The sequence below is a fragment of the Diabrotica virgifera genome, chromosome 3 (genome assembly GCF_917563875.1).
Source record: "Diabrotica virgifera virgifera chromosome 3, PGI_DIABVI_V3a".
In the NCBI taxonomy this organism is placed as follows: domain Eukaryota; kingdom Metazoa; phylum Arthropoda; class Insecta; order Coleoptera; family Chrysomelidae; genus Diabrotica; species Diabrotica virgifera.
In genome coordinates, this window is record NC_065445.1 from 178,222,958 (window position 1) to 178,235,612 (window position 12,655).

Genomic DNA, 12,655 nt, shown 5'->3' on the forward strand with positions numbered 1-12,655 from the left:
ATATTTATAATAACTAGAAAATTTTATTAATAATACCGGTATCCCGATATTTCAAATTTCAAATATCAAATACCGGTATTCAGATTTTAGTTCGGTATTGTAAAATAAATTATTATTACGATAATATTACTATAATAGATTACTATTATATCTCTGTTACTATAGTATTTTTACTACAAAAACGTTATTACGTAGGTCAAAATTTTTGACGTAAGAGAACTGTCAAAACATTAGAATGTGACTTTTCATATTGCCGTGTTTATAATAAACATAGCAATAATGAAAAGTCACATTCTAATGTTTTGACAGTTCTCTTACGTCAAAAATTTTGACCTACGTAATAACGTTTTTGTAGTAAAAATACTATATAATACAAAATAGATTGGCATTTTTAGTTGAAGAAATCATTTCCAACAAAAAAACGATAATTTTGGCAACATTGTACAGTTACGATCACTGAATAGTTTACACCTTAATTTTTATATTGTAATACTGTAAAATTGCAGTGTCGTACGGATCTGATACATGTCAAAGTCAAAAAATATCAAAAAGTCAATACTTGTCAAAAATTTCGCGTGTTGAAAACTTGTATAACTCCGAAGATTTTAACTTAACGCCAAAAACACTCAAATAAAAATTCACCCCAATTTAATTCTACATAGAGGCATGGTTTTCCCGATTAGCTCCGATGAAAATTTTCCTCGGAAAATGTGGGTTTTCCCAACAAAATCTCGAATTTTCAAATAAATTTTTTGATCAATAATTAAATAACTTTGTGAAATAAAAGCTTTCTTGGTATAGGTTATAACTGCTGAAGCCGGTGAAAATTAAGCGAATATTTTAGCAACAATTCAATAGTTAATTAAAAATTTACAGTCGCAATAACAACCAAAATAATCATGAGACATTGATCAAAAATTTTTCATTTTTTTGCATAATCTTTAAATGTTTAAAAAAATAGTTATAAACACATTAACATTTCTCAGAAATTGTTTATTATAAAATTTTTTTCCAACCATTTGCAAAAATGTTATGAAACAGCAAAGTAAACATACGATTACTCCGTTGTTTATAATTTGTTTTAATTGTTTCAAAGTTTAAAAGTGAGTTTATGGTACAAACTAATTACTCTCAAAAAATATCAAACATTAGTTCAATGGTTATATTTTAATCAAAGATTAAAAATGTTTTTTTTGTAATTTTTAGCGCGAAAGTAGGCTTGATACAGAGCCGGAGCTAAAATTTTCTCTCGAAGCGATTGACACGCAGCATACAAATACTACTGAACGTCGCGCGGCGGTCGTCGCTTCGAGTGAAAATTTAACTACGGTACTGTATTAGTCTACTTTCGCGCGTGTAAATTACAAAAAAAAATATTAATAATCTTTAATTAAAATATTACCATTAAACTAATAATCGATATTTTTTGTAAGTAATTAACTTGTACTTTAAACTCACTTTTACGCTTTGAAAGAATTAAAAAAAATTATAAACAACGTAGTAATCGTATGTTTACTTTGCTGTTTCATAACTTTTTTGCAAATGGTTGCAAAAAAGTTTTAAAGCATTCATTTTCAAGATCTTTGAAATACGCATTTTACCTATTTTTTAAAATTAAAATATAGTAAAAACTTTCTGAGGAACGTTAATTTGTTTATAACAATTTTTTTAAACATTTAAAGATAATTCAAAAGAATTAAAAATTTACATTTTGTCGACAAAATATTAAATAGGCATCTCATCTTTATAAGATTTCAAAGTTTGATGAGTGTGTCATAATTATTTTGGTTATTATTGCGACCGTAAATTATTAATTAACAATTGAATTGTTGCTAACATATTCGTTCAATTTTCTCCGGCTTCTGGAACTATAACCTAAACCAAGACAGCTTTTATGTCACCGAGTTATTTAATTATTGGTAGATAATTACTTATCTAAAACTTTATTTGAAATTTAAAGATTTTGTTGGGAAAACCCGCATTTTCCGAGGAAAATTTTCATCGGAGCAGATCGTGAAAAACATTTCTTTATGCAGAATTTAATTTCGGTGAATTTTTATTAGGGTGTTTTTGGTATAAAGTTAAAATGTTCGGAGTTATGGAGCAAAAATTGAAAAAAAACGTTTTGTAGGCGCCATTTTGTTAATAAAAAAAAGTAGCACACTATCTGCGGACTTTGCATATCTATATTATTAATATATATAATCATAAGCTTCGATTAACTTTTCGAGTAAATAACTTTTCCCAAAAATGGCCTATTCTCCGATAATTATAATCAGCCCATACTATATAGGGTACATAGGCAATGCAGTCTATGAAATTTTTTGGCGCGGTAATGCCGATTTTATCAAAAAGAATTTGTAATCGAACATTAGAGAGATTAAATTAAAACTGTTGCAGAAAGGCAATCTGCAATTTTAGGATTCAATATGCTTAATAACTATAGTATATGATCAAATAAACTTAAACGCATATGAATCCTAAAATTTTAGATTGCCTTTCTAAAACAGTTTTAATTTAATCTCTCTAATGTTTAAAGACAAAGTCTATTTGATAAAATCGGCACCAACGCGGTAAAAACTCTCATAAGGAATGCATTGCCTATGTTCCTTATACTGTAAAGTCAAGGTGGGTCACGGAGATAGTATAAGTGTGTCATCTACATATCGAAAGTTACTGATACTTCTGCCTCCTATAGTGAATCCTCCATTCTATTCATGTATATTCTGTCTTATTAAATCTAATCATACTTTATCATAGGTAGCAAATGGAAAAATGAGTAATTATACTTTTAGGTTCCTCCTCTGAAGAAATACACAATGATGCTAACAGTGATTTGAACTCGGACAAACGTTTCATAGGAGAGGACATAAAAACTGTTGATAATCCATTCACTTGTGAAATTTGCTCCAAACATTATTCATTAAAGCGTAGTTTAAAAAGACATATGAAGTCGCATGGTGGTAAAGAAGAACGGCATAATGATGAAGAAAAACCGTTGGAGTGCGATATTTGTTTGAAACGGTTTCGAACTAATTTTGAAGTCAAAGCGCACATGAGAACTCATACTGGAGAAACATTTAAGTGTGAACTTTGCCCCAAAGAATATTCTTCAAATTATTCTTTAAAATCACATATGAGATGGCACACCGGAGAAACTTTTTCATGTAAAATATGCTTCAAACAATTTATTACAATTTCTAAAGTCAAAGCGCATATGTTAAAACACAGTGGAAGAAGTAAAGAAAGGCGTTTCACATGTGCGATTTGCTCCGAATCATTTTTACACAAACATAATTTAACACGACATGTAAGATGGCACACTGGAGAAACTTACACGTGCGAGATTTGCTCCAAACAATTCGTTTACCGTCATTATTACAACGTCCATCTGAGATTGCATACGGGCGAAAAACCTTTTCAATGTGAAATTTGTTCAAAACATTTTTCACTTAAGTCCTCATTAAAAGTGCATATGAGGGTACACACTGGAGAAAAACCATTCAGCTGTGAAATCTGCTCCAAATCGTATACATCAAGTTCGCATTTAAAGGTTCATATGAGAAAGCACACTAAAGAAGCGCCTTACGAATGTAAAATTTGCCCAAGGAAGTGTGTATCGAGTAGTAAATTAAAAAGTCATATGATGGTGCATATGGAAAAAGGTCCTTTTAAGTGTGGAATTTGCCCGAGACAGTATAAAACAAATAAATATCTTCAATTGCATATCAAATCGCACACTGAATCAGAAACTTTTTCGTGCGAAGTTTGTTCAAAACTATTTTCTACAAATTCTTCGTTGGCATTTCATATGAGAACACATACTGAAGGAAGACCCTTCACATGCGAAGTTTGCTCCAAAGGATTTTTTAGTAGTGCTACGTTAAAATTACATATGAGGGTTCATACGAAATACCTTTTTCCGTGTAAAGTGTGCCCTAAACAATTTTCGACAAATTACAACTTAAAGATACATATGAGAAGGCATACAGGAGACAGGCCTTTCCCCTGTGAACTTTGCTCCAAACGGTTTGCAGTGAAACATGAGTTAAATGCACATATAAAATGTCACACTAGAGACGTTCTTTTCACATGTGAAATTTGCAGTAGACAGTTTGTTACCAAGACAGTATTAACTAGACATATGAGAATTCATACGGGGAAAAACCATTCTCCTGTAAAATTTGTTGCCAACAGTTTGTTACCAAAAGATCATTAACTAATCATATGACAACTCATCCGGGGGAAATACCATTCTCCTGCAACAAACCGTTTTTTATCAAAAAATCACTAACTAATCATATGAGAACGCATACTGGGGAAAACCCAATTCAAATGTGAAGTTTGCTTTAACGATTTCGAAAAAAAGTTTTTAGTTGAGTCAATTTAGTTTTTTACTTACGGAAAAATAATTCAGTTAAATTGTGTTTTTTACTAGGAAAGTTTTGGGGTAGTTCTGATTTCTTTCATTGTGTATATATTTTGGAGTGCTGAATCCGAATATGAGGTTTGCGGACAAAATTTTGACGGAACATTGACAAAATCGCGAAAAAAGCGAAAAATTTCTGCTTTTTCCCGCTTTTTTGCTTAAATCTCGAAAACTTTTAACTTTTAGTAAATGGCCTGTTAACAGAAATTAAAGTACTTAAAATTCTCTAGAAGGATCACTACTTAGTTTTTTTTTTTCAGGCGAACCCCATTGATCTACATCCCCCCACCCCAAAAAAACTACATATTTAAAAAATTTGAAAAAAAGAAGGTATATAAGATCACTAGAAGTATTGTGACAAATTTTGAGCAAATTTCATGTTTTCGTTTTCGAAAAAACTCAAAAAACTACTTTTTTCCAAGTATAAAGCGGGAAAACCAAACATACAATATTGTTAATTTTCTTACAGCATGAAGATATTCGATATATTCCTAAGAAATATGTACTTATGAATTTTTTGAAAATTTTTGAATGTACAGTTTTGCCACAATAGGAAAACATAATATGTTACGGCTTATAATAAAGTTACCGGTAAGAAACCGGACAAAATTTTAATAACAAAATATAATGAACATATTAGGTATGTATTAAAAGTCCTAAAGAATTTCTTAGGAGTACCTATATCTTTATTTTATTCCTTGTAATTGGCATACTTGGCAAGGATGTCTAGTTTCGATTCAGAGCATAATTACAGGCTCTCCTGAAGAGATCAAAAGTTCGAAATGGTCCATCGAAAGATGGTAATGATCTCTGAATCGAAATTAAATATTAAATGCTTTTATCTACCTACGTTTTCACTCACGTATTGAGTACTAGGAAACCGATTTGTTGATCTTTGCCTCGTTGAATTGATGTGTTGTGGAGTGTATATATACTCCCCATGTCTCTGCATTCATCACCCTTTATTCCTTGCAAATTTTAGAAGAATGGGGAATAGGTATAAGAGAGAATCTGTTTCCGAATTAAAAAATCAAGTAATTTTATTTTTAAATATTTCATCATCATCAGCCTCTGATGCCCATGCTTTGTGGAAATCTACGAATGCTAAAACTAAGGGCTTGTTATAGTCTATGGATTTTTCGATGAGTTGTTTTATTGTTTGGAGGTGATCGTTGGTTCCAAAGTTTGCTCTGAATCCAGCTTGTTCTCTACTTTGATATAGGTCTAATTTCTTTTCTAACCTTGTGGTGATTATTCTCGTGAAAAGTTTATAAAGATGGTTTAACAGACTGATTGGTCGGTAATTTTCCAATCAGTTTTTTCTCCTTTTTTGTGCAGAATAATTGTTTTGGCTCTATTCCATCCAGATGGTATGGATTTCTTTGTCAAACATAGATTAAAGAGATCATTTATTTTTCTCATTAGAGGTTCACCGCCATTCTTAACAGCCTCGATCACTATTGCATCGTCTCCTGGTGATTTATTGAATTTCATTTTATTCATCGCTTGTCTAATTTCACTGAGAGTCATTTCTGGCATGAGTTCAGAGCCTTGATTTAATATTGTTTTGCTTATTGCATCTTTTAGCTGTGTTTGGTTCATCCGTCTGCTTTTATAAAGTTCTCCATAGAAGTCTTCTACTATTGTTAAAAACTCCTCTCTATTTGTTGTTATTTTGCCCTTTTTGTTTTTTAATTTGATGATCTGACTTTTTCCATTATTTAGTTTTCTTCGCAGACTTTTTAGGCCTTTATTATTTTCTATGGTTTTTAGTGTATTATACTTTCTTAAGTCTTTTCTTATTGCTTTCTTGACTTTTCTGTTTATCTCTCTCTTTTGCTCTTCATTTGGATCATTTCTTTCTGTAATAAGATTTCTTTGTTTCATTAAATTCCTGGTGTCAGTACTGTTTTTCTTCGTTCTTATTTCTTGGACAGTGTTTTCTCATGCTTTCTCCAATGGCTTGCGTAATATGTTGGTTTAGTGTTAGTGCATCCATGTTTTCGTTGAGAGTTATGTCTGTGTTGTTTCTCAGTTTGGTTTCGATGTCGTTTTGATATTCTTTAATGTCTCTAGGTTGGGTTCATATTGGTATTGGTTTCATATTTACTAATTTGCGTCTCTCTTGTTTTGTGCTTATTTTAACTTCTGCTCTTACCATTCTATGATCACTACCAGTGTTAAATATTTATTTGTTTGAAAATGGAGTCGCTTGGGTTTCGCCTTTTCTGTAATAGAGGTCGCGAGTGCGTCTAAATGTTAATTATTTCCTTGTAATTGGCATATTTGGCAAGGATGTCTAGTTTCGATTCAGAGCATCATTACAGGTTCTCCTGATGAGAACAAAAGTTCGAAATGGTTCAGAGAGAGATGGTAATGATTTCTAAATCGAAATTACATATTAAATGCCTTTATCTAATATCTTTAAGTGCAGGTATTGTTGCAGATGAGAGGATTACATGCCATTTGTCCAAGTAGGTGGGCATGAAAGTTATAAAGCGTATTGTTGGTGGTTTGGGACGATATATACGAGAATTATAAAAATACTCATTGAAACCCAGATCTCGTAATCTCTTTAGCATTATAAAGTGAGTACAAAGACATACATATTTTTTTTGTAATCACACCTTCAATTTACCGTGCACTTCTTCTAGACTCTATCGATAAGGTAGAGTCTGACGAATTGTAGGGCGCTCTCGATATAATATACAGGGTGTTTGGTAAAGAATGGGTCATAGCTTGACCTGAGATTTCTGAGCTTAAAATAGGTCGATTTAAGCTAACTTACCTTTGCACGAAAGTTGATAATAACCGGAATACAGGGTGTCAAAGTTAAACTTTTATTTTATTTATTCTTGAATATTTCCTGATAGGCATGGGATAATAACACGAAATTTGGTAGGCGGGAGTTTTTTGGGACAAGAAATGTAAATTCGCCATCAAAAATGATGTATTATCCAGAGGGCGCCACACACGCCTTTCAGCGCTCATTTAATACGTTCAATTATTTTTATTACCCACTCTACATACTTTTTGAATCAAAACTTTTATTCTCTTAATACTTTTGCTTAAAGAAGGTATATTACATTTATCTCCCTAAACTCAACCGTTTTCGAGATAAACGCAATTTAAACTGCGATGCAACATAATTTTTTGCATAATATCCTTGTAGTTTCACCCGAAAAATATACTTAAAATCATAATAATTTCCAAAAATGTATCGCAAATTTCTTGAGAAAATAGAGGGGGGATAAAAAAAATTGAACATATTAAATGAGCAATGAAAGACGTACGTGGCGCCCTCTGGGTAATACATCATTTTTGGTTGCGAATTTGGATTTATCGTTCCAAAAAACCCCCGCCTACCAAATTTCGTGGTGTTATCCCTTACCTGTCAAGAAATATTCAAGTATAAATAAAATAAAGTTTAACTTTGACACCCTGTATTTCGGTTACTATCAACTTCCGTATTAAGGTAAGTTAGCTTAAATCTTCCTATTTCAAGCTCAGAAATCTAAGGTTAAGCTATGGCCCATTCTTTACCAAACTGTATATCGACGCTGCCGAGCCAAAACGGCATAAACGCCAAAATGACCACTTTTTAGTTAGCTGCACCAAAAAATAGGATTTTAATTTCCGCACCAGACAGTCAACGCGGTATAACCCCAGACAAAGTGAAATAGGGGTAATATTGATTTAAAATTTTTATAAACGCCAGTCTAGTCACGCACGTGAACACCAATTGACATAATCGCCAGTGCCCGTAAGATTATCATTGTGTACAGTTCGGTCCAGTAATAATAGTAAAGGTATGTATTTTTGCAATTTTTATGGATAAGTAACATAATATTACTTACCTCTGCAATATTTTCAATTTGTATTGATTTTTGAAGCGTAAATACACTGAAATTTTCTAAAAACTATGAGGCGTTTATGCCAAAACCAAATATTTACATCGTGGTTGACACAAGCGCCATTCCTCAATGGTATTCTTATTGAGGTTTCTTATTTAAAAATTGCGCAAATAATAAGTTTATTTTAAAATTTTCTATTGTAACTTTGTACTAGTGTGATGAACAATTCATGTTGTATTACAGCATATAGTTCAAATCAATTTTATATAGCTAAAAATGGCGATCGATTTTTGGCGTTTATGCCATTTTTTTGTTGCAGATGAATAGCAGAAGTAAAAAAATAAAGGCCTTACTAAATGACGATAAAAGATATACCGAAGCAGTAAAAATGATAATATACAGACTGACAATAATTCCCCTATATTCCCCTTAGAGGTTTATGATATTTATAATGCCAAAATTGCAGAAGCTTTTAGCAATGACATTATCATCTTTGAGGAACCACCAGACGTTGCAGTAGAAGAAGAAATATTTAGTCACGATCTCACATCATGTTTCAACTTAGCAGCAGATAATGGTTTGGGTGCCGATATAAGTAGTGATTAAAATAAGGAAAATACAACCAATCAAATCAATAATGATGTTGAACCAAATATTGACAGTGATTATGAATTAGAATCCGCTATTATTAGATATCCGCTCCTATTTGCGAATTATTTACTTTTAGGTATTTCATCCTAGCATCAAAAACATGTTTAAAGAATTTAGGGTATTGTTTTTAACTTAGAATGTATTTTTGGTTTAAAAAAATAAAGCCTATCAAAAATCTTCGTAATTTCATAATTTTTCTTGTTGGCATAAACGACAATTTTTAATTTTCGTTTTTTTTTTTCATTAATTGCATATATCCCTTGTAAGCGCCATATTGGCTAACCTTACAACGATGCGATCGACACAAACGCCAGAGGTAAGTTTGGCATATTCACCAATGTTATATCGGCGCTGCCAAGCCAAAACGGCATAAACGCCAAAATGACCAGTTTTGAGGTAGATGCACGAAAAAATAGGATTTTAATTTCCGCACCAGACAGTCACCGCGGCATAACCAAAAACAAAGTGAAATAGGTGTAATATTGGTTTAAAGTTTTTATAAACGCCAGTCTAGTCACGCACGTGAAGGTCGACGTGAACACCGATTGACACAACCGCCAGTGCCCGTAAGATTATCATTGTGTAGAGTTTGGTCCAGTAATAATAGTAAAGGTATGTATTTTTACAATTTTTATGGATAAGTAACATGATATTACTTAACTCTGCAATATTTTCAATTTGTATTGATTTTTGAAGCGTAAACACCCTGAATTTCTTTAAAAACTATGAGGCGTTTATGCCAAAACCAAATATTTACATCGTGGTTGACACAAGCGCCATTCCTCAATGGTATTCTTATGCAGGTTTCTTTTTTAAAAATTGCGCAAATAAAAAGTTTATTTTAAAATTTTTTATTGTAACTTTGTACTAGTGTGATGAACAATTATTTTTGTAGTTCAAATCAATTTTATATAGCTAAAAATGGCGATCGATTTTTGGCGTTTATGCCATATTTTTGTTGCAGATGAATAGCAGAAGTAAAAAAATAATGGCTTTACTAAATGAAAATAAACCATATACCGAAGCAGCACAAAATGATATACAGACTGGCAATAATTCCCCTATATTCCCCTTAGAGGTTTATGACATTTATAATGCCAACATTGCAGAAGCTTTTAGCAATGACATTATCATCTTTGAGGAACCACCAGACGTTGCAGCAGAAGAAGAAATATTTAGTCACGATCTCACATCATGTTTCAACTTAGCAGCAGATAATGGTTTGGGTGCCGGTATAAGTAGTGATCAAAATAAGGAAAATACAAGCAATCAAATCAATACGGATGTTGAACCAAATATTGACAGTGATTGTGAATTAGAATCCGCCGATTCAGAAACAACTGATGATTCTGATGAGGACATAAATCCCGATAAGAAAAGAAAAAGAAAGTCAAAGAATAAAAATAAAAGCAAAATAGAAAACCGTAGAAGTGAAGATTGGGATAATAATAATGAAGAAGATGGTATTGTTTGTAAAACAGAAAAGAAGAAAAAACAAAAGTTTTTAAAAGATTCTGGAAGAGAATACATTAACGTCCGCGGAAAAATTGTGAATAATTATTTTCTTATTTGTTTTAGAAATTAAAAAATAAATATTTTTATGTACCTCTGATTTTTGTTTTTTCTTAGATTTTAAGTTGTTGTTCTTTGAAAGTGTTTTTTGAGTTTTATTTTTATACCAATTTTTGTATAGCTCTTCTATTTGAGTATTATTTACTTTTAAGTATTTCATCCTAGCACCAAAAACATGTTTAAAGAATTTAGGGTTTTGTTTTTAACTTATAACTAAGGGTTTTTTAATAAAAAATAAAACCTATCAAAAATTTTCGTAATTTCATAATTTTTCTTGTTGGCATAAACGACCATTTTTAATTTTCGTTTTTTTTTTCATTAATGGCATATATCCCTTTTAAGCGCCATTTTGGCTAACCTTACAACAAAGCGATCAACACAAACGCCAGAGGTAAGTTTGGTATATTCACCAATGTTATATCTTGATTGGACATAAGCGCCATTTTCTAGTTTTTAATTTATTTCACATAGTATTTTCAGCCACATTAATGTTTACAAAATATTAAAATTTGAAAAAAAAATCACCAATTTTTTTGAGTCACTTTGCAGATAAGCAGAATTGGTGAAAATGAAAATAATCAGTTTTTTGTGTTTCCTGAAAAATCAAGTTAATGTCGTTTATGCCGTTTTGGCTTGACAGCGTCGATATCTTGATTGGACATAAGCGCCATTTTCTAGTTTTTAATTTATTTCAGACAGTATTTTCAGCTACATTCATGTTCGCAAAATATTAAAATTTGAAAAAAAAATCAATTTTTTTGAGTCACTATGCAGATAAGCAGAATTGGTAAAAATAAAAATAATCAGTTTTTTGTGTTTCCTGAAAAATCAATTTAATGTCGTTTATGCCGTTTTGGCTTGACAGCGTCGATATGTTAATGGAGAAACTTCATGATGCAAAAATTGATTCAAAGCAAACCGTGGAGGATGCTGATATCCTAATTATCAGAGCAGCTCTTGATATGGCACCGTCAAATGAACATGTGACATTGGTGGGGGAAGATATCGACCTTCTGGTCATTTTGATTGGCCTGTGTAGCCCTAATACGAAAAATGTATGTTTTCTGAAATAAGGAAAAGGAAATGTTTCACAAAACTTATACAACCCTTATCTGGCTGCTGGGAAAATCGTAATGGACCATATATTATTCCTACGTGCGATGAGTGATTGTGATACTACTTCTGTATTGTTTCATCAGGGGAAACTGAAATTTCTTAAAGTTCTGCAGAAGAACACAGACTTGCAACCAACCATAGAGGAAGGCCCTAATGCACATCAAGATGAGATTGCCACAGCAGGAAACATGTTTCTCATGGCTCTATATGGAAAAAGAGACCAGTCTGGACGATTTGAGATACCTACATACAAAAATAAGACCAACTAGTGCCCTATTACTCCCTACCGAAGCCGTTGCACGAGAACATTCACTGAATGTGCCACAGCCAGGACTATGGATGGCGGTTTTTGACAAAACACCGGTTTTCGGTTATACCGGTTTTTTTTGCTTACGGTTTAACCTGGCGGTTATAACCGGCCAAAAAAACCGGTTTTTGGAAAAACCGGTTTTTGGTTTTTTTAATCTAATAGGTTACAAAGTTACATTTACAATACACTCTAGTTTGCGATACTCCATTCGACTCGATATCAATATGATCAAAATTAGTACTATCGAAAGAACATGTATTACTTTTAACACGTTTGTATATTTGTAGAATAGGTGCATTTTAACTCATTGAATACTTCCTGTATGAGTGTATCGTTTTGAAAACGTAGCGAAATTCTTGGAGATTCGTATTCATAATCAGTAGTTCGGTATTCATAGTCAGAGCATTATTTTTGGTAATCAGAAAAAGTCATTCACCCACTTTCAATGTCAAGAGTGAAGTGTGAAAAATAGATGATGGTTGCGTCTAATTCAACCAGATCACTTCTTATGTAAGTATTATGATTACAAATACCTTTTCAAGGATATAAATATATATAATAAAACTATATTATAATAAAACTTAATAATTGTTTCTGGCTGATGTGAGATTGCACTCTCAGTTTCTGTATTTTATAAAATAAAATAAAATTTGAATTATGGTTTTGTTTGGAATAATTAGTTGAGAATAATAATTATGATTGGGATCCGAAATAATACCTAAC

The 12,655-nt window shown here is 31.8% G+C and overlaps 1 protein-coding gene and 1 long non-coding RNA gene across 4 annotated transcripts in view; both read left to right on the forward strand.

Annotated features, from left to right (window-relative positions):
• Positions 1–4,651, forward strand: part of LOC126882233 (gastrula zinc finger protein XlCGF57.1-like) — a 45,618-nt gene extending 40,967 nt beyond the window's left edge. For all 3 annotated transcript variants that reach the window (XM_050647055.1, XM_050647056.1, XM_050647054.1), the window contains one exon: positions 2,796–4,651. In XM_050647055.1, the coding sequence (XP_050503012.1) occupies positions 2,796–4,219 (1,424 nt within the window). In that variant the 3' untranslated portion in view covers positions 4,220–4,651. The remainder of the gene's footprint in view (positions 1–2,795) is intronic.
• A 2,373-nt stretch (positions 4,652–7,024) lies between these two features.
• Positions 7,025–9,111, forward strand: LOC126882234 (uncharacterized). The gene is made up of 2 exons (XR_007697235.1): positions 7,025–8,238; positions 8,603–9,111. It is a non-coding gene; the product is annotated as an uncharacterized LOC126882234 (long non-coding RNA).
• The last annotated feature ends 3,544 nt before the right edge of the window (positions 9,112–12,655 follow it).